The sequence below is a fragment of the Perca flavescens genome, chromosome 1 (assembly GCF_004354835.1).
Source record: "Perca flavescens isolate YP-PL-M2 chromosome 1, PFLA_1.0, whole genome shotgun sequence".
NCBI lineage: Eukaryota > Metazoa > Chordata > Actinopteri > Perciformes > Percidae > Perca > Perca flavescens.
Window position 1 is genome coordinate 32,082,871 of NC_041331.1, and position 22,706 is coordinate 32,105,576.

At 41.0% G+C, this 22,706-nt stretch overlaps 3 protein-coding genes across 15 annotated transcripts in view; all 3 read right to left on the reverse strand.

Moving 5' to 3' along the window:
- The window catches only part of myo5aa (myosin VAa), a 66,883-nt gene extending 65,928 nt beyond the window's left edge, over positions 1–955 (reverse strand). For all 12 annotated transcript variants that reach the window (XM_028571582.1, XM_028571505.1, XM_028571007.1 and 9 more), the window contains exon 1: positions 684–955. In XM_028571582.1, coding sequence (XP_028427383.1) covers positions 684–710 — 27 coding nt within the window. In that variant the 5' untranslated portion in view covers positions 711–955. The remainder of the gene's footprint in view (positions 1–683) is intronic.
- Positions 956–3,334: 2,379 nt separating this feature from the next.
- arpp19a (cAMP-regulated phosphoprotein 19a) lies at positions 3,335–7,787 on the reverse strand. 2 transcript variants are annotated; one of them, XM_028596899.1, is made up of 3 exons: positions 7,564–7,787; positions 6,175–6,294; positions 3,335–4,139 (listed from the first exon to the last, which is right to left on the reverse strand). In XM_028596899.1, exons 1-3 carry the CDS (start codon positions 7,618–7,620, stop codon positions 3,969–3,971), a joined length of 348 nt encoding a protein of 115 aa, XP_028452700.1. In that variant the 5' UTR covers positions 7,621–7,787; the 3' UTR covers positions 3,335–3,968. The 2 variants fall into 2 exon arrangements, with proteins under 2 accessions (XP_028452700.1, XP_028452636.1); XM_028596835.1 differs by having other exon boundaries at positions 6,175–6,297.
- Positions 7,788–8,978: 1,191 nt separating this feature from the next.
- atosa (atos homolog A) overlaps positions 8,979–22,706 on the reverse strand; it is a 32,595-nt gene continuing 18,867 nt past the window's right edge. The window contains exons 2-12 of the mRNA XM_028596739.1: positions 19,569–19,753; positions 18,792–18,988; positions 17,368–17,493; positions 15,204–17,061; positions 14,325–14,450; positions 13,405–13,493; positions 11,587–11,683; positions 11,277–11,435; positions 11,021–11,089; positions 10,471–10,664; positions 8,979–10,338 (exon numbers count right to left, since the gene is read on the reverse strand). Coding sequence (XP_028452540.1) covers positions 10,185–10,338; positions 10,471–10,664; positions 11,021–11,089; positions 11,277–11,435; positions 11,587–11,683; positions 13,405–13,493; positions 14,325–14,450; positions 15,204–17,061; positions 17,368–17,493; positions 18,792–18,988; positions 19,569–19,753 — 3,254 coding nt within the window. The 3' untranslated portion in view covers positions 8,979–10,184. The remainder of the gene's footprint in view (positions 10,339–10,470; positions 10,665–11,020; positions 11,090–11,276; positions 11,436–11,586; positions 11,684–13,404; positions 13,494–14,324; positions 14,451–15,203; positions 17,062–17,367; positions 17,494–18,791; positions 18,989–19,568; positions 19,754–22,706) is intronic.

The window sequence follows — 22,706 nt, forward strand, 5'->3', positions numbered from 1 at the left end:
CTCGGCTCACACCCAAGAGAACCGAGTCACACGTCAAAATAAAAAAACTAACACGAGGCCATGTTGTAGATGCACAGGTTTGAGCAAACGCCAAATGTTATGGTTTAAAATCGTAAAACCAGAGCCTCCATGATGGCTGGCACCGCCTTTGCATCATCCCAGCCCTCTAGCCTCCAGTGGGGGGATGATGATGATGATGTATATGAAGGCCCGGAACAAGAAGATATATTGTTCGGGTGAACAAACAAGGTCACAAATGACAAAACAATATCAATAAAAAAAAAGGTGATTTTGTACGATGTACGTTATATGAAAAGGACGACTGTGGGGACGCCAACGACTCTGCCGCATCTTCTAACGTTGTATTTTCGTCAGCTGCACCCACTTCAGCGCTGAACTGACATCTATATTTAAACACCCAAATACATCTCACTGCGTGTCAGACCAGCATGTTTTATGTGGTTTCAACATCCTTTTCATTCATTTAAAACCGACACCGAGCGTGCAGTTATAAAGACACGTTGTTTTCCGTAGCGAAATTTAAAACTGTCAGCATGTTTATTGGGAGAACATCCTGGAAAATGTGATGGCATTTAGCATGCACGCTAAACCTGCGACTATGACATTTATTTAGCGTTAGCCGACATGCTAGCTTTATACATATACATATACACTTGTTTTACCTTTGTGTACAGCTCCGACGCTGCCATGACGGTTACACGCTATGTCCTTTCTCCAATCTGGGCTAAAACTCCGGCAGGTCTCCGCTCTGCATGGAAGTCGGTGTGTGTTTTCATGTAGAGGAGGGAGATATCCTTTGTTGCTGCTGCAGGGACTCAAGGGGAAGATGTGTCTCTTATCGCCATGATAACCTGGAAAGCTTGAAGCTGCTGAGGTTTCGGTGGCTCACTTTGCATTCTGGGTACGATGGATGAAATGATTCAGGCAAACGGGGAGGCTTGTGACCGCGTGGGAAACCGCGCCCCCCGCTGGTCACGAGATGAAAATACACCAACAAAATCTATTTTGTTGCTCCTGAAAAAAAGAAAAACTGAATGTGTAGGAAGGACAACTCTATATCATTTTTTCTTTTTCTTTAGCAACATGGCTTCAACATAAATCACATTATTTCATTGTAAATATACTTAGTTTTATGTGGCTGTCTTTCATGTCTGCAAACTCCTCCCTCTCCTAAATAAATCACATGATTGAACTATAATTTGTAAGCCGCCCCCCCCTCCGCCCGGTTTAGATTTCATTTTGAATAAGAATATAATAATAATATCCAACAAATATGTATATTAATATATATGTATAATAATGTTTTTGTTCATTTTGCAACTTTATTTGATATATGTCCATGCTGGGATAGCATTATATGCAAATTAATTTTTGTACTTAATTTATGTATGTACGTACATAATACATACGTTTGCATTTATTTATGCATTGAATAGACAAGTGAAATTACCTCATACAAACATTCTAAACATAAGTCATAACACACACAGCAATTAAACATTTGTCCAAAACTATTTTATTTACAAAACAAAATGGCACAGAGTAACAGTAGGACAGCCATACACATGCACAGCTCAGACTGACGTTGTGCTAGCTTTGATTTAACACATCTCAGGTTAACTTCATCCAGTCAATAAGGACCCTGGAGATGCACTATACAGGGCCAAGGACATTTTTAAGATAAACTACTTAAACTGATGAGTATAGAAGGCTTTTCCCAAGTCTGAACACAATTCATAACACTATTTGTTCCCAGTGCCAAGAGCTTTTTCAAGTAAATTTTTTTATACCATAAATGTAGTCTACTCACGCAGCATACAGGACACTAGACTGGTCCTTACTGACAGAAATGTATCTTTTAGGTCTCATATATTCCTCTACCTCGTCTGCTAGCATGGTTATGTTCCTGTGTCATCATCTGATGCTGAAATGAATGGCAGACCACAAATACGGTGCAAACTTTCAACACTGCAGTTCAAACTGAAGCAACGGCTCATCCTCTTTCACTCTTCAGTGTTTCAAGATGTCTTGAATGCATTATCTACATGGTTACCCAGAGCATACGCTGCACCTGAGCTTTTCAGCATCTGTGTAAATGTCTGTGTTCAGTGCACCTTGATACATTTAAAATGGAGCTCAGTGAGGTTCGCCTTCCGGAGCCGTGTGTGTATATGTATATGTATATATATATATATATATATATATATATATATATATATATATATATATATATATATATATATATATATATATATATATATATATATATATATATATATATATATATATATATATATATATATATATATATATATATATATATATATATATATATATATATATATATATATATATATATATATATATATATATATATATATATATATATATATATATATATATATATATATATATATATATATATATATATATATATACATATATATATATATATATATATATATATATATATATATATATATATATATATATATATATATATATATATATATATATATATATATATATATATATATATATATATATATATATATATATATATATATATATATATATATATATATATATATATATATATATATATATATATATATATATATACATATATACATATATATATATATATATATATATATATATATATATATATATATATATATATATATATATATATATATATATATATATATATACATATATATATATATATATATATATATATATATATATATATATATATATATACATATATATATATATATATATATATATATATATATATATATATATATATATATATATATATATATATATATATATATATATATATATATATATATATATATACATATATATATATATATATATATATATATATATATATATATATATATATATATATATATATATATATATATATATATATATATATATATATATATATATATATATATATATATATATATATATATATATATATATATATATACATATATATATATATATATATATATATATATATATATATATATATATATATATATATATATACATATATATATATATATATATATATATATATATATATATATATATATATATATATATATATATATATATATATATATATATATATATATATATATATATATATATATATATATATATATATATATATATATATATATATATATATATATATATATATATATATACATATATATATATATATATATATATATATATATATATATATATATATATATATATATATATATATATATATATATATATAGCATAATTTAGAATAAGGACATACAGTGAATGATACAAATCTGATTTAAAACATTCTAAAAAAAGGACTGACTTCTGCCCCTGTGCCAAACAATGGAAATATATATATATATTTATATACACACAATTCCAAACTGATGGATCTTGCTTACCACACTAAAGCCCTCTAAACATGTAAGGGCTGCTCGGCCCTCTCTTCAGCCAGTAAAAACTGTGGTATCAGTCATCCATCAGTCGTAGAAAGGTGTCACAAATCGCTCCTCACACTCACACTTGGATGTCCTGTCTTTCAGCGTATCTTACATTGAAGTAAAGAGAAAATAAAAAAGGAACATGGAAAAGTAAGAAGACAATAACAGAAGGGCAGTCAGTTTGGAGAAGTAGTGGGGGAAACAAGGATAGGAGGCAGTAGACAGGGCCAGATGCCATGAAAACAAAATTAAAACAGGATTTGAAGGTATCAGTTAGCCAGTTCGCTAGGTGTGGGTTCCTGTTGGGTGGAGTCCAGGCTGGTGGGGAGGGGGCATAGGCAGGGGACAGGTACTGTGAGGGGTGGGAGAGGTAATGTTACAACTCTGAGACGTGAGTGGAGAGGGTCAGAGCGGGGAGGTGCTGCAGGGGCTGTGTGTGCATCAGCCGGCAAGTTTACTAGCCACCAGAGAAGGTTTCCTCTGGGGCAGGTCCTGGGGGGTGGGGATGTGGTCCCCTGTGATCTCCGTCTTCTCCGGCGCAGCTGTCGGCAACTGCTTGTTCTTTATCTTGGCTTTAGCCATGTTGTAGTCTCCAGAGTCAAAGTACTTTTGCTGTAGAGAGACATAAGATTCACATTTTAAAGTGTTACCCATGAAAAATGAACACATTAATAATTGCAAGGAGAAATTAACTATTTTCAGTATGCAACATACACAGATTTGCTGATTTGAATACAATAGTAGTACATTTCTTAAGTCCATTTTTAAAGACTTGCTCATTTATTTTAGGCAGATGGTAAAAAGAGCAAATGCCACAAACTGATCTTTATTTTAAGGATACCCTGTGGAGTTTTTGAGCACTAGTAGTGCTATGGACTGGAGCAGCGTTTTTATGAGTAGGTCCTCATTTTGTCTGTAGGATGCACATGCACATGCACAAACACAAGCATGCATGCCACGTGATTTACAATTTTTCAGTTGGTTTTGTGTTATTCTGCTCATTGACAGTTGGTATAGGTAGTCTGGCTCATCGGATGTACTTTGCTGGGATAAAGCCTGACATCCGGCACACGATGTCTCTCCCCTCTCGCGATCTCTGCTATTGTGGCTAAAATGTAAATAAAGAAAATACTGTTTGCGTTGTGACGACCCATCCCACTCTGCCTGCCTGCCAGTCATGTTCTGCAGGTACTGGGAGTGGGCGGGTAGGTGGAGCTGGGAGGGTCGTCTGTACCTGGCCATCTGGGCGTGGCTTACAGAAGGCCAAAAGGACTGCCCTCCTGGGAGTCTCATGCTACATTTACACATGGCCGGCTATTTTCATAAACAGACATTTCAACTTCTCCGTTTTCAAAAATAATATTGTGCACAGCTGTCAGTTTACAGAAAAGTGTTTGTTTACACGTACCCGTGTATATGCCAAACCTGTAGGTGGCAGTGTAACGACAAGCTCAAGCCCACGTTAGCCAATTAGAATCCCGAAAATAGCAACAACAGAAACAAATCACTTCCTCTCTCTTCTCTTCCTCACTTCCTCGGCTGCCTAAACCTCAGTTTGTCTCAGTTTACATGCAAACAAAGTTTTCCAAAATCTCCACTCTGGCCGGAGTTTTTAGAAAGAATCATTTTCAGAGGAAAATTCTCCGTTTGCTTGTAAACGAAAGGCACAAACGAAGGGCAAGGTCTCAGTTTTTCAAAATAACCATGTACGTGTAAACGGGGTATCATTCTCTCTCAGCTGGGCCTTCTGCATCCATCTCAACATTTTGTTTGGTTTGCTACGACATACAACACACATCCCACCATACATTCACCCATCCACACACTGCAAACCCGACTGATGTCTTCCAGTTACACACTCCACCATTAAGCTTATGTTGTTTAGTTAGGTTGTGTTAATATGTCTTGTTTAAATAAACAACTTTTTGACTTATCTTATGTGTGACCTCCCTTTTCTTGCCGGCCTTGAGCCAGGCGGTAACAGTGTTTATTTAGTTTTTTCAATTGATTTAATTACAGACTATTCAAGTGATTACAAGGATGGCAAGTGCGCATCAGAAATTATGGTCAGAAACATAAAATGATAACTTCAAATTGCCTGTTTTCTTTGGCCAGCAGTGAACCAATTACAACCAGATCAAAGCAGAGCGAAGCCGCTACTCCTCACATTTAAGAGGCTGCAAACCAACAAGTGTTTGCTGGAATTTTTACTTGATAAATGAATGGTTTATCACGATGGTCCACTAATGTATGATCAATCATTCCAGCATACCAATATTATATCATCATAAAATACATGTAGACAGTGTAATTATACGCTCATGCTTTGTTGAAACTGTCGAGAGGTGTTGATTCAACGTTATAGTCATTTTGGAGACTGTAGTTTGTGGTGTTGTTGATTTGTATTGCTACATTGAGGGGTGTTTCTAAAATGTTTGCTCTCATTGATGTAAATGGTTTACTGTGGAAAACTCTACAAAGTGAATCTTGAGTTAATAATTTGTCGAACAGCTTTAGTTTCGGAACCATATAAAATGGAAACTGAGTGCAAGTGCAATGTTACAAACAAAAAATGACAGTAGGTCTAGAGACTGTACACCTAAGCGAACTCTAAAAGTTTTGCAGACACAAACAAGAAATCACTCACCCCTTTCTGGAGCCGTTTGCGAAGCAGGTCAGAACCCCCAGGTTTATTTCCTAAATTTGGGTATCTGGCCTTCAGTTTAGCCTCCTCTGACTTCTCAGGACTGATCACCTTGTCCTGAGCCTGCTGATAACAAGGAGAAGCATCAGGCAATAAAATATGGGGGAAAACGTTTTGCTCACATGCAGCGTAGCAAGAGTACATTCACCAGGTGCCTCCAGACTACACTGAAACATTTCTCAGCTGATGGCATGTTATAGAGAAAATCAGAATCAGCTTTAATGGCCAAGTGAGTGTGAACACATAATTACAGGGAATTTGACTCTGGCTTTTGGTTGCTCTTAAAGTAAATACACAGAAATAGACACAGCTAACAAGGACAAAGCTGAACAAGGTAACGTTTAACGTAGCTAGATCTTTGACTAGTAACGTATACAAACATTTGCTAAATTTGCTGGATAAGACCCAAGCAACAGTGGTTACCTGCCTATTTCTAACAAAGCCGGTTAAAACAATGTTAGCACAGAAGTAACGTTACTTAGAGTTAAATATTCACCTGCCAGGGACAGTATTAAACTGAAGTTACAGGTTCAAATTATCGCTACTGCGTTTTATTGTGATCTGTTTTCCAAATCGACAGACATAAAATGAAATATTGGCTTTTGTTTTCTCGACAACAGCAGACTCACAAAAGAGTAAAACAGACACCGTAGAGCTAACATGTACTCGGTTGAGTGGGTTGGACCACCGGTTGGAATTGACCGATAACGTTAACAGTTAATGTGCAAAATAACCGTTAGTCTGTTGACAGCCGGGACGATTAGCTAGCTAGCTAGCTAGGTAACAAGGTAGCAGCACGCGAAACGGCGGTAACGTTAGCTAAAGTTGAATACAATAACGGTATAACATTAACTGTACTGTAGCTAACGTTAGACATCTGGCCAGAATAACGTTACTGCAATATGTTGGGTTGAGCTCTAACATTAACACAGCCATGGTTGAACAAAGCTAACGTTAGCAGCTGAGCTAAATGTTACCTACTTCCAGTCTGTGTGAATGTCATGAGTTTGCTTGCTTAGCTAGCTAGCTTAGTATTAGCTAACAGAAGCTAGCGGCACCTCTGACATTCACACAGACCATCCGAAACATTCGCTATATTAGCAACCGAAACGGCCAAACCTAACGTAGCTAGCTAATGTCGTTACGAAGTTTGACAGATAACAATAACTTGCTAATCTATCAAGGGCTTAGTCTCTGGCTTCGGTTGTTATGTCAACAATAACGAGCGCGGGCGAAGAAGCTAACGTTAAGCTATAAAACGTAGCATTAGCTAGCTATAACAAAGTCAGTAGCTAGCTAGTGCTACAGCTGCTGCTAAACTGCTAACCTTACCTTCTCGTCCGCTGGTGTGTTCTCGGTGGTCTGTGTTTCTTCGTTATCCCCCGACATTTCTATGTTATCGTGATCTCAGACAAGATAATGTTCACTAGTTGAACAAGTGATCCACAAATCCCCTGCTCTGACTTTCCGTACCCATACGAGTCCTATCGAGCTCGCACTCCCGCACAAGCAGTAATTACGTCACATGCGGAGACACCAAGCGCGCCCACGTTCGGGCACTCCTGTAGTGCTGGGATCGGATTTTTTTTTTTTTACATTGCATAACGTAATGATCAGCTGACGCATGTGCTGTGACACAAATCCAGATTGCAGTCCGATAATCCTTAGATCTTGAGGATGATTAATGCTGCACTGATGAACACAGTGTAGTTCATGTTATGTGTTTTCTAACGGTTTTATTTGTTATTTCTATTTTTTATGTTATTGTATTGCTTGCTCTTATCGTTTTTGGTTTTCCTTTTAAGATCCCAATGACCATCACCTAACTGTATTTGCAGCTTTGTATGCCAAACTGACAGCAGTGCTAATCTACTTTTGTCAGCTGTTGTAGGTTGCTGTGTGTAGTCTTGATGAGTGTGAAGTATTGCTGACTTCAAGCTGCAACTCCCAGCAGCCAGGGTACATGCTGTGCTACGCACAGACTACTATTCATACCTCTGAATATTTTTAGAACACTCTGTTGGACAAACACTGCATTTATTTTCTAAAAATGTCCTAAAATTTGTCATCTATAAGCATGTTCTACTGTAAAAATACTGTTTATCTTGATGAACATTACTCCTACTTGCCATTGGTGTTGGTCCACTTATTGTGTTAATTATGATAAAACCTAAAACAGTGTTGTAACTTTTAACTGACATGTGACCTATTGATACTGTACCTAAAGATAAACAATTCTGGTCCCTCTCTAAAGTCAACCATGTTACCAATTCTAGCATTATGCAATTTTTGGTCCCTTATCACAATCTTGTTTGAGTATACATGTTTTTATACATTTTAAAAAGGTATTTACAAGTCAAAGGGGTCACTGGTAACATGCCTCACAGAAAAACATAATTGATAAGCTTTTGTTTACCAAAATGCTTTATGTAAGAATAGCTTTGCATCCAGAAATGTTAATTTAGTTGAAATACTCCCATGATTTCCGTGTTTCAAGTTCTTTATTGTCATATAAAGATGTATCCATAAGGTATTTGTGACTGGTATGTAATTCCAAAAACCACAGCTGTGCCACAGCTCTGTTGTTTTTGATCATATTGTGCAGTTTAGGACCAATTTCAAAAGGAGAAGCAGAAATCACTTGTGTTCTGTGCCTTTCATTCCAGGGTGTGACAGTATGGAGATGTAGTGGTAGGAAACATGGTGGGAAAAATAATAAACACAAAGAGACAGAGCAGCTCTCAAGATTGCTTTAGAAGATATATAGATATATTTTTTTTCAGATTTGAATATTAATGTCAAAAATACATACTATGATATACAGTTTGCACTACATCATCTTAGCATGACAGACGTCACAGGTAGTAACTGAAAATATTAATTTAAATATTAAATAAACTGATGGTAAGTAAACTGAAAGTGAATGTGTAAACACTAAACTAAGGTTACTCTTTCTATTGCAACACTTCCAATAAAGTGGTTCTTGTAACAGTACAAAAGTATTAGAATATTACTATTTTCTGTTTCATTTCCAGTTATAATGAGAAAAAAAAAAAATCCACAGTGCACTTTTGATGTTCTGCTGTGATGATTTCAGTTGAATCCAGCCTTACTGCTTGTTTCAACTTCTTTAGTGGTCCATGGTATGTTTGTTTTGGACGAGGGGGTGGCGTTGCACCGCAGTCTACCACCCACTTCTTCTTCCATATGCACTCCCTCTGCTCCGAGCTCAGGAATCACAGGGTCAAAGGTAAATTCACTTTCAGTTCAATCAATCAATCTAATCTTTTAGGATTTAAAACAAAATATTTTACTATTAAATGGGCCTTGTATTGCATTTATGATGACATTAATTGAGGTTGAAAATAAATTCACTATCTTGAGTACAGGTCCAATTAACATTTTTGATTTTAATAAAAAGAGTAAAGTAGCCTAAACTTTGCTGAAATAATTTTAAGTGTCTAACTGCTTCTGTAGACGATCACTGGTCTCTACTCTCCTGCCAGACGCTGGAGGGGATACACACAACAGCAGGAAAAAGATTGACCGATTATATCTGGTAAGGCCTTCTTAACCAGGAGAACACAATCTGAAACATACTCTACAACCATAACCTTTGACCCAACCTCTTTAATCCAAGGTTGTGCACTTAACAAAGAACATCATCTCTGACGAGTCTCCCAGGGTCTTAGCCCCACCTTGTCAGTTCTGGGGTGACAGAAGGGATGAAACTTAAGATTTTGGGCACATGCCAGGTAAGTCTTGTTGACTGCAGTCCTTAAATTGCTTCTCTTTTAGGTGCCATTTATCTAGCCATGGGCTGCGTAACAGTCTATCGCTGGCATCAAGGTGTGATTGAAGCTTCGGTGGTCGCCTGCCGGGTGGAGGAGGGAGGGAGGGAAGGAGGGAGGGAGGGAGGGAAGGAGGGAAGGAGGGAGGGAGGGAGTCCGGCCTCAGCAGCGGGGAGAGAATGGTGGGTCAATAGGGGACTCTGTGGTGGACTGGAGCTCGTAGGCAGCTCCGCTGTCCACCTCCATGGACTTCCTGGAAAACAGCAGACGGATGTCTCTATGGAGGTAGATCTTCCCAGACTTCGAACTCTGGAACCTGGTCGAAATAGGTGAGGAAGACGAAAGACAGAGAAGATAAATAATCAAGGAGAAACATCACCCCTATGGGATATATATAATTCAGTTTAGTGTGCACTAGAGACAAAATGACAGCCAGGTGAAGCCTTACCTCAGATGAACGAGGTAGCGCAAGGTGCGTCCCTGGCCGAGGGGCTTCCTGCTGGTATGATTGTTTGTGTCACGGCGGACGGGAACAGAGAAGGTCCTCTGGCGCAGGAAGGTCTGGTGTCCAGCAGGCATGGCTCGTAGGTCGTACATCACAACAAACATCTTTACCACTGTCTTGTTGGGATTAAATAAGGTCTGAAAGGTATAACCAGAGGGCATGGGAGGATTTAGACCACTTTCTAACCTTACATGCTGTGAAAGATACATAAAATGAAAATCACACTGTGCATATCATCCTAATAATTCAAATAATGTATATAGAGGAAAATGGCTTTCAAATTTCAAAAGTGTAAGCACCATAAATACATAAAAACATGCCCTTGTTAGATTAATTTCCCTCTTTAACCACTAGGGGTCTCCCTTTTCTTTAGTTACTTGGTGTGACTTTGTCCTCAGCCATGTGTACACAATGAAGCAGATGTTTAATAGAAATGAATATTCATAGAACATCTACATTTGTACAAAAATAAAAACCTAAGGGGTTTCCTTACCACTTGAATGGTTCCTGATGGAGGTACACGGTAGCCCCTTTTCCCCAGGGACTCCAGGTTGATCACGCCCTGTAAAAACACATGGCAACCACTGTATGTCACAAACAGGCACACAAAAGGTACTACACAGTTGAGCTCACACACACACACACGAGGACAGTTGCAGATACAGCTTTCAGCTCAAGGCTTAGTCAGACAGGCTAGCAAAAGAAAGAATTATTAATTGAATAACTAAAAAAAACTACAAAAATCTCACCATGTATGGTGAGGGAGCATTGTCATCGGATACACTGTAGAACGACACCTCGACAGGTAAGGTCAGGTGACTGGGGCAGAAGGACCCGCTGGCTCCAACCTCTGCTGTGAAACCCTCCACTAACCCTAAAGGCTCCAGGCGGTAGTTCAGCACACACTCCTAGGGAAACACAATTCCGTATTTTAATTTCCATTTTTGTTTAATTTGATAATTGAATTATGTAGGTAAGAAAAATAGCATGAGTGAAAGTATGCTATTCTCAAACATGACGAATGGAAGACGTGATTCTGAGTGCGTTTGTGTGTTATACCTCGAAGTTTCCCAGCAGACTGAGACTGGCAGGTGGAGCGCTGGCAATGAACAGCTGCTGTGACTCATCTATGTACCCCTCTCTCTTAAGACACACCCTGAAGCGTTAAAACACACACACACTTGATCAACTTGTTTTCAAGGCGACATGTGTAAAAGAGCATCTTCAGATGTTTACGTGACAAGGGTTCCTGGTATGTCTGAATAGACCTGCGATCAGGGCAAGATCAAATGATCAGACTGAATTCCATTGGTGTGTAACAAAAGCGACATCAGCCATCTCAAAATGTTTGTTACTCTGAAGGAACAGGCAGAATATTAAGTGTCCATTGGTCATACGTACGACTCCTAAGTCACATATCTTTATTAATTAAGCAAATTTCCAAGAGTTAAACAACTAAAATTAGTGCTGTCAAACGATTAAAATATTTAATCGCGATTAATCGCATTAATGTTATCGTTAACTCGCAATTAATCGCACATTTTTATCTATTCTAAATGTCCCTTGATTTCTTTTTGTCCCATTATTTTTTCTCATTTTAATGCTCTTATCAACATGGAAAAGTGGATCGGCTCGCTTTGTGCTTTTGTCGCCTGGCTTTGACTAGTGGGCGGAGAATTCTCATCAGCTGTGTGCTTAGTCATCAAGTGGTCTTTCAGACTAGACGTGCTGCGATGATAGCTCAGTTCATGACGACAAAACACACTGGTCACTTTGGTCTTTTTAAAAGTATACTTTCCATTCAGAATCGTACTGGCATCAATTTCGGCGTCTCGCGCTCGCCATCCACTCAAAACGTAACGTTAGCCTACTACTCTTTGGCCGGCTCGCAAGCCCAAACAAGTGTGTGTGGCGTGCCTGTTGTTTTGTTTCCGGTCTAGCTAGATCCGGTGTGGTGTTGCAGTTTTTCTAACGTTACTAGTTGTTGCAACAGCATGTGAAAAAAAATACAAGTTTGCTAGGCTTAACGCCGTTAAAAAGGATTTGCGCTAACGCCGTTAGTAACGCGTTTAACTAACAGCACTAAAAATCGTGTATGGATATGACACGTACAGGCATGACAATGGCTTTTACCAGCCACAGCCAAATTGACCAGAACTTGTCTAGTGGCTAAAATTAACTTTACACACTTGACGGCCAAACTTTAAAACATCTGCTTTATTAAAAGCAGCACTTGGCTACCAACCACATCTGTTGTGTGTAGGCAGTGCCGTGAAGCTCTGTCTATATAAAGCCAATTCAGTTGTTGCTGCCATTTTGAGCAGAATGTGTGTGATTCTAGACGCAGCCACAGCACAGAGAGCTTCAGCAGGTGGCAGCTTGAGAGGAATAGTCAGCAGAACAGGGCTGACCTAACCTCACCACTCAGAACAACACTCTTATTGTCTGATCTCTTAACACACACACAGACAATGCTTTTAAAACCATGTCAGCGTGTTAGGGTTTAATGTCAGCTGTAGCAAACCTCTTGAATATAGATCCCTAATACATGATGATATGATTAATACTGGTGGTAAACAAAAAAAACTAACTAATAATTCAACTTTAGACACAATAGAAAATATCAAAACCAGATTGCCTTTCTGGCACTTACACATAGTAACAGCTGAAATGTTGCATTGCGAGAAAAACAAGTTTTAAAATTATAATGCAAAGCATAAGTAACTTTATCCAGATGGCACTATAAGAAACAGATGATGTGGGAGGTTACTGACACGGCATTAAACCTGTTAAGTATCCTGACCTCATCCTCGTGGACAAACTGAGTAAGAGTCTGGTAACCATAGTAATAAAGATCCCATGTGAGAAAATGTGTACCTTTTCCCAGAGGCCCAAGGCAAACCCTTACAGCCAACCAGAGAGGTGTCCAGGTGAAAGTAGCCTGTTTGATTTTTCCTCTGAGGAACCTGCGGCACACACAGGACATGGACATGATTAACACACGGCAACTGGCACAGTATCCAAGTTTAGAGCTTGGAGGACAAGATATCTGTTTCTTTTTTCAAGTCTAGGACTCGTAAATTGAAATTGTAAGCTCACAGGAGGGAAATTTACAAGTATAAGTTTGAGTTTTCAATGACGGGAAAAAAATACATTTTAAATCTCTCACTAAAACTATATTATCAAAATAGGTAAAAGAAGATATAAAGATAAACTGATTTCAAAATATTAGCATGACTATATTTTGAGCAATCTGCATCATGATGTGAAAATACAGTATGTGAGCTTGTGTGTTGGTGAGGCTGTGAGTTCCCATGAGTGTCTGTGTGTACATCATAGTGTTTAAATGTGTGAGTGAGACCAATAAGAAGGCAGGAAACTGACTGGGATGATCTGGGAGTGTGGCAATCTGACTGTGACTGTGCCTCATCAACCACAGTTGATGAGGCACAGACGAGTCACCTGCTTCAACTGTCGATGTGTGTGTTTTCTTGTGTGTACATTAACCTTGGCTAACAACTTAGCGGCCAGGCAACAGCAATAAAAACAGCTGCCAGATATTTTAAAGTCTCTTAACGACAAACATTCACCGGCCCACTTCTTACACTTGTGAAAGTACTGTGAGTAATGCTTCAGATGGCTTGAAATAAAGGATAGTGACTGTGGTGTTATGGCAAACACAACTGCATGGACACCGACAATGACTGAGTCAGGTTAAGTGTTTGTGACTGTGAGCCTGTGTGTAGAAAGTGTTATCTTAACACTAATCACTGTGAAGATGAGTGTGTGTTTCTTACAGGGCTGGAGAGCAGAGGCAGGCCAGTACACGGGTGGAAGGCCTTGGTCGCTGTGGCGTCTAATGAGTGGCGATTCTGTTTCTTCCAGCTGTTGCAGGGGCGCAGCGGGGAGGGGCTGTGAGCTCGCTGGATCACAGAGATGGACAGAGATTAGGACAGTTTGCAAGTAAACTAAAATAATCTGTTCTCGTATATCATATGCCGTCTTGAATACCACTCCAGTCCCACCGGCTCCCAGCAAAACACGCTAAATAAAACTAAGCAGTATATAAATGAGGAGGTTCATTCCAGTTTGACATGTTCAATTTGAGACTGTAGTTTAGAATATGCCTTAAAATAATAGCATATTTGGCTACTGCAAGCAGTTGGTTGTCTAAGCTTAGCACAAACACTGAAAACAGCAGAGACTACAAGAAATCCCTGCTCCCAGACAAAAAAATAGCCCTGCACATAACCCTTGTAAAACTTGTTTTTATATGATTTTTTTGTTGTTGTTGTTGTAAAGATTAAACAAACAAGATATAGCTTTTTATTTTGTGAGCTTTAGGGGTGGGGAGGGGTCGGAGGATTTCAATACTTTTGGACGGAGCCAGGCCAGCTTTTTCAGCATTTCCAGTCTTTGCGCTAAGCTAACTGGCTGCTGGCTCTAGCTTCATATGTACCGTACAGACACGAAAGTGGTATCCATCTTAACTCTCGGCAATAAAGCCAATAAGCTTATTTGCCAAAATGTTGAACAATTTGTTTTTTTAATGATGCAGTTGAACCAAGCCTCCTTTAAACAGGGATATGGCATGACAAATGGAATAATTGCAAATTAGTAAGTGGGCTATCACTCAAAAGATTAGGGACAAACAATGCCCGTTAAAATGTCCTTACCAGGACAGTAGAAGGGGGGGTCATGTCTGGAGTCACGTCTGGACTGGAGGAGCATCCAGACAACGAGGGTGCCTGGTTCTCATCCTGCAGGGCAGAGGCCTGGGCTGGTGCACAGGACTGCATCTGGGACTGAAGCTGAGGCTGAGGCTTGCTGTGGTTGTGGCTTATGTTACAGTTCATTGCTGGGCTGCCATCATTGCAAGTCCAACTAAAGATCTGGGCATTCCTTGGGCTGTTCTCAAGGACAGGGGAGGCCGATGGGGTTTCATGGCTGCTGGGTGACCTGACTCCGAGCTTCTCCTGTGGGGGAGTTCGTAAACAGCGACCAGCCTGGGCGTGGGACTGGCCTCTGAATGAGGGTTCTTCAAGTGTAAAGTGAGCACCATTTTGGGAACGGGGAGAATGGCATTCAGCCCCCGGATCGACCCGGGGCTTTTCTGTGCAAACGGGCGGGTGTGCGGCAGCGGTGCGACTGCTGCCTTTGTGAGGTTCATGGCTCGGTATGTGGCCGTTGGTGGCAGTGTGTGAGGCTTGTGGGCCGTGCGTGGTGTGCGAGTATGTGCGGACCGTGTGTGTGACTGTTGTTGTGTGTGTGTGGTGCAGATGGCTGCCGCTCCTGCTGTGCCTTGGGGACAGAGAGGGGACAGACAGTCTCTCCTGGATGAGTCTAGTTATGTCTTGTACTGCCTGGGCGATCAGGGAGCTGTCTCTCTCCCTGTCTTTCTCCTTCTCCTTCTCTCTCTCCCTCTCTCCATTCCTCTCATCCTCTCTGTCTCTTATCTCAGTCATTTTCAGCTTCCTGCATGCTACAGGTTTAGGGGAGGAGCTCTCCCGTTTGTTAAAAGAAGGGTCAGTCACAGGTGTGTTGAAGGGGCTGGGCCACACACGTCCCACAGACTCATAGGGCGGTACCTCTGTCTCTTTGGTCTTACTGGCAGTTATGTCGTCATGGTTACTGCCCCACATGGCTTTGGGAGGGTTGTCAGAAGCAAAAAGGCCGGGAGGGAGTGGCGGTGCTGTGGGGTCGCAGAAGTTGAGCCTCTGTGCGATGCGGGCAATAACTTCCTGTCTCTCCTGCAGCAGGGAGCCAATCAGGGGGTTTGTCTCGGTTGCAGCCCTTGGGGAGGGGCAACGGGGTGGCTCAGCCAAGGAGAAGTTCTTAAAAGCTCTCAGTGGCTCAGGGATGTGCCCCTTTGACCTATCATTGCTGTTAGTGCCAGACCCATAGTCCTCTACTTGTGTTGGGTCAGATGAACCATTAAGAGCCGAGTACAGCCACTTCCCAGCTTTACTTGTGGTAAGTGGAGAGGGGGAGTGGGAGCGGGAGGGTGTGGGGGAGTTAGAGGACCTGTGGAACAGTGGGGAGCCCTGACGTTGGGGGATGTTGACCTGCGGAAGCTCTCCATTCTGATACGTGTGGTCCTCACCAGGCTCCTGGCTCTTCTTGCTGTAAGGAGGGGGGACAGCAGTGTGGGGAAGGCTATTAATGGGGATGTTGTTGATGGGGAGATTAGGAATGGGTAATCCATTGAGGAGAAGGCCAGACATGGAGTTAGAGCTCTTGCTGTACATGTTAGAGTTGTGAAGGAGGTTGTCTTTGCTGGGGTCCTGGCTCTTTTTGTGGGTGGCCAGGCCACCATGGCTGTTGAGGTTTGGGTTGAGGCTGGGGGTCTTGCTGTAAAGCGGAGGCAGACCTGTATGGATGCTGCAGGCCAGGGTGGGGTAGGTGGGTTGGCGGGGGAGCGACTGGACACGAACCTGCAGTGCAACACTCTGGGATACATTGGGGACTGGGAAAATGTGTTCTGAAGGCGGCTGGGAAAACTGCCACACCAACTCCTCATCAGCAGCACTGATCCTGTTTGACAGACAGTGTGAGAGAGAGAGAGAGAGAGAGAGATTCAATTAACACGCCCTTGTTAACTTTAATATCTCAAAATATCCAAGAATTGTCTGAGCCTCTAGAGATCCAGCTTTACTTCCTCGGATTCAATTTTCAAAACAGCACAGCACACAGGGTTAACACCTATATATACATTTGAAAAGAACACCGCTTTAGAAGTTTCCTATAGCTTTGATAATCTGGTCCAACAGCCTTAGTGAAAAGTCTTAAGCCCAACAGTGTCAAAGTCTTCGGTGTGTTATTCAGAGTATTATGTCTGACCTGTAAAGGATGTTTCTCGGGACGATACCATGGGAGGCGCTGAGCCAGGCGCTGAGCTGGGAGAAGAAGACGTAGGAGCGAACCGCCAACAGCAGGGTCTTCTCCTCAATGAAACGATCACCGCTTCTATTAAAACCACAGTTAAAAAGGAGGTGGAAATGTGCCAGTGTGTCAGTTAATAAGAAAACAGTGTTCCCTGTGCCTCCACGTCAGTAAGAAAGTGGGTCAATTTGTAAGGCTAATTAACCCTCTGAGTGCCAAGCCAATTATGTGTTTCTTTCTTTTCTTTTAGTTTTATTATTATTTTATCCCGTATTATACATTTTAATTTTTAGCATTTTATAACTTTTTTAGCCTTTACCTTTACATTTCTCTGGATCTAGTAATAGATGAAACTTATCCATTTACAATTCCATACTGTAAATTAAAGGTCCCATGACATGGTAATCTTTGGATGCTTTTATATAGACCTTAGTGGTCCCCTAATACTGTATCTGAAGTCTCTTTCCCGAAATTCAGCCTTGGTGCAGAATTACAGCCACTAGAGCCAGTCCCACAATGAGCTTTCCTTAGTATGTGCCATTTCTGTGTCTGTAGCTATTGAGGAGGAGAGAGGGGGAGGGAGCAAGGTGGAGGGTGGGGGTGTGGCCTTGACCAACTGCCACTTTGATCGTTTGAAAGCCATGATGTCTCTCTCTCATGGGTGGGCCAAATTCTCTGGGCGGGCAAAGCAGAGAAAGGGGAGGTAACCTTGCTCCTGATTGGCCCATCTGAGCTTTCATTTTTCTCAAAGGCAGAGCAGGATACCCAGGGCTCGATTTACACCTGTCGCCATCTCTAGCCACTGGGGGACCATAGGCAGGCTGGGGGAACGCATATTAATGTTAAAAAACCTCAGTTAAATTTTCATGCCATGGGACCTTTAAAGAAACACTAAAACCTGCACTGAATTTATTATGAATGCACTAAACACAAAAAATTGGGGATTTCACAGCTCTTGTGAAAGTTTATATTATTTTGGGGGGCTAAATGTGTTTCAGAAATAGCAGTATCTAGTAGTATACAATAGTAATTTATCTAAAATGGTGTGACATCTACCAATGTTTGCATTTTACTTCAATTTATTTCACAGTTTAGGTATTTTCTACCTCTATTTATACCTTTTGTTGTATTTTTGTATATATTTGAAGTCATGTCAAGGTAAGCAGGGTGTGTTAAGGTATTAGCTGTGGAAACTGATGGGACATAAAATATTTCACACACACACACACACACACACACACACACACACACACACACACACACACACACACACACACACACACACACACACACACACACACACACACACACACACACACACACACACACACACACACACACACACACACACACACACACACACACACACACACACGCCTTACTGTCTTGGAACTGGCTGCAGGGTCCATCTCTCCAGCAGCAGAGCATCTTGCTTGATGACCGGGTCGCTGATGGGGTCACTTGGGGGGCACTCATCACCATAGCAACAGTCTGGCAGGAGCATGACCTCGATCATGATGGGGATGTTGTTCCTCCAAAGCAGGATCACCTCCGAATGGGTTCGCCTTGCCTGCCGACACTGGAAACACACACACACACAAAGGTGGGGGGTTAGTGTTCATTAGTGAATGTCAACACCAGGACCTTGAAATGTAGGGGCAAAGCGGCTGGGATCCAAAGAGAGCATCACCTAGAACAGACTCTCTCAGTGATTTTATTTACTGCAGGTCACATCTCAGTGTGTGTGTGTGTGTGTGTGTGTGTGTGTGTATATATATATACACACACTTATTTATATATAACTGCAATCTAATACAAAAGCCCAGTTATAAGTCCTACCATTTTTGAAGTAGTGTATATAATGTCCAGTTTATGTTAAAACTATTTTAAAGTGGTGTTGATTCAACTTCATGGTAATTTCAGAGGCTGTAGCTTGTGGTGCTGTTAAACTGTATGGTCAAAATTACAGAAAATATACAATTATCCCCAATATCTCAACAACAACAAACAATAAGTCAAATGAGCATCCCATTTCATAAGTGGGCCTCAATGATTTGAATGACGCAAATGACGCAACAACAACCTCGAGTAAAATGAGAAGAGACTGCCTTCTGTTCACTAAAGACATGAGAGGCCGTGTGCGTAGATGTGTGTGCTACCTGGGGCAGTTTGTCGCTGCATTCGTGCTTGTGAAGAGGCGGCATGGCCGACTGGGCCGGTGGACAGTGCAGCCCCTCGGTTCTACCCTTCACAGAATATTCTGGTGTCCTTCCTTCTGTGATGAGCAGGGTCAGGAACACCAGGAACTCCTCCGCATCGTACTCGAAAAACTCCTCGGTTGCATCTAGGCAAGGAAGAGAAACGGACGGTCAGCATGTCTTTTCAAATCACTTCACATCTAAACAGAAAACAAGGAACCAATTGGAGGAAAGTAGCAGGTAAACTACTAATTTGCCTCTGCTGTGAGCCTGTGACAGATGCTGGGGGCAATAGAAAATGCAATCAGAGAGCCACCTGTATTGACATGATAAGCACATGAATGCCTGAATGGTTTTTACCTAAGCAGATATGGCTATTTAACTTTGGCAGGAAAGACTTGTTTAGAGAAGGGGTGTGGGGGAAGGCAACGAATGACAACTTCAGAGACATATATTTAGACCTCCCATGTCAGCTGAGCGGACACTGTCTGCTCTCTCACTTATACAGCACACACTCGTGCATACAAGTATAGACAAAACTGACAGTGACTTCATTCACACTCACTGACAAAACATTTGCAAACAAAAAATCAACCGGAACATGACGACAGTAAAACGTAGAGTCATGCTGCACCCCCCGGTGCTCCACTAACTTTGCCAGGGTGGGGTAGGGCGGGGTTGACACAGTGACCCCTAGGACCTGGCAGGACAGAGAGCTGAGTCAACCTTTCACCATTCAGGAAATGGCTTTTTCCACCTGAATCAACAGCAAGACTCTGCTGTTCAAATGTCCTATTATGTGAAAGCAGATGGACGACAACAACAAGAACAAGCAATACTCAGCTGGCTGTCACATTCAAATTAAAGCTCATGCTGAGCCACTCTTCTGTTCACCATTATTCACAATAACCAATTTTATAGCAGTTTTTAACGAGGGCCAAGATGGGGGCTGTTATATATTAGGTCACCAGTCAAATGCTACTGAATTGTAGCTGTGGCTCGTCAGTTTTTCTCCAGCCACAACACAATTAACAAAATCACGGTCTGTTCATGTTGTAATTGAAGCTTAGAGCTAAAGTAGGGGTGGGCCTATTTTTAGCAGAAGGTTTGAAGAGCCCATCTTAGCACCATATCTCCTGTGCTCCTCCAGAGAAAACTCTCAGAATCCCGCAGGAGGTCAGCTGATATACAGCAGCTCTGAGAATCACGGCTTTCTTTCTTTACAGCACACAAGCAAAAACACTGGCGTGAATAAGCTGCCTGCCCTACAATCTCAATCCCTCCTCCTGCCTTCATTTAAACTGAAGTCAAACAAATAGTAGGTCACAATTACGTGGATACTTTCTATGTTTTAATCATTTTTGAGGATGTAAGGTCCTCATAAATATAGAAGAAGTAGAAAATACACACACACACACCCTGTCCTCCTCCCACCAGAGCCAGGCTGGCTTGAACAGAGTCCCTCTCAGCTGGCTCTGCAGAAGTGTGAGCTACGATCTGCTGTTGTATGTGTATCGCAGTCAGCCAGCCAGCCAGCCAGCCAGCCAGTCACGCACATTCCTCTCAGGGAACTCCTCCTACATGCCTCTGAGCTGCTGCTGCACGTGGAGAGAGGCGCAGTCCAACACAAAACATGAGGAGGGCGGGGAGGAGAGGTGAGGGAGGGGGGCTGTAGGCTTTTCTTTACGGGGTAGAATCGGAAAGGCTTGAACAAAGGCAGCAAGAGACCAACAGTGAGAGAGGAAAAAGGAGCCACAGACCGACCAGAGGGAGTAATATATGACAAAGGTCACAGAGTCCATCTCCTTTACATGATGGTTGGCTTGAATGCACTGGACATATAGACATATTGGGTTGCGGTTAAGGTATATTCCCAGTCCGCACTGGGAAAGGCTCCAGTTCCTGGTCCTATCAGGGGATTTGGGCTGAAGGTGACACTCCATGAAAGAGGCGAGGAGCAAAAGAGAAAGGAAGCATGGATAGATGAAGAAAGAGAGGTAAAAGAGTGATTAAGAGAGCAGCGGAAAACAGCATCTGAGTGGGGAGTTCAACATATCCCCCCTTCAACACATAAACACACCGCACACACAGACAAATGTACACACAGAGCCCCAGTCATGTGTGTAAAGTGGGGGTCAAATTGCAGCTTTCTAAGAAAGGCAAACCCAGGAACACTTGCCTAAAGCATATAACAAAAACACACATGAAGACAGTGATAAACAGACACCATCTTCAGACACAGACACACAGACACACACACAGACACACACACACACACACACACACACACACTGCAGGACAAAGGACTAGTGATGGAGGCTTTGGTTAAGGGGCCCTGCCCATAGATGAGAGCGGTCATTCTTTAGGGCGTCGAACATTCCTATGAGACACACACACACAAAGCTGATCAGGATTCCTTTCCATAGACATTAAAAGAGAGAGATGCGTTCAACAAGCAGAAGCACTTTTACAGAATTGAGACCTAGTTTTGTCCTTTTTCAACAACTTCAAGTAATCTAAAACATTCTGATTGTAATATTTAAGCAAAAAAACAGACGTGTTGTTGTTTCAACTTGACGCAGGGATCATTAGAGTCAAATCACCTCCCTCTGTCATGTTTTTAATCTGTACTTTTGGTACAAATAGTTAATATCATTTGGGATTTATGTAACAATCCGGGTTGTTTAGCAATCATTAAGCCTCACAAGCAGGGTTCAATGTTCAATCCCGATTCCTGCCTTTTGTCCCCTCCTCCTCTCTTTCCCACTGTACCGTGACCAATCCATTCCCGCCTCTCCATCTCTTTAAAATATGTCTCTCATCAATCTATATTTGTACTATTTGAATTAATGTGCATCTTGTGTATTTTCTCTCTTTCTCCAATTTGTTTTGAGCCTGGGGTCTGTTTGTACATGATGTAATTTAGTCTGTATTTTGTCAAACCCAGTGGTAACTCTACTGGTCCCCATGCATTCAGTTAGAGAAGTACCATAGCAACTTCTAGCACTGCTTGAGAAATGTAAACAGAAAAACATTTCAATCAGGAAAACATAATCAGGTTTAGTTCCACTGTTTAAATAAGAGGCTTTGCTGATACAT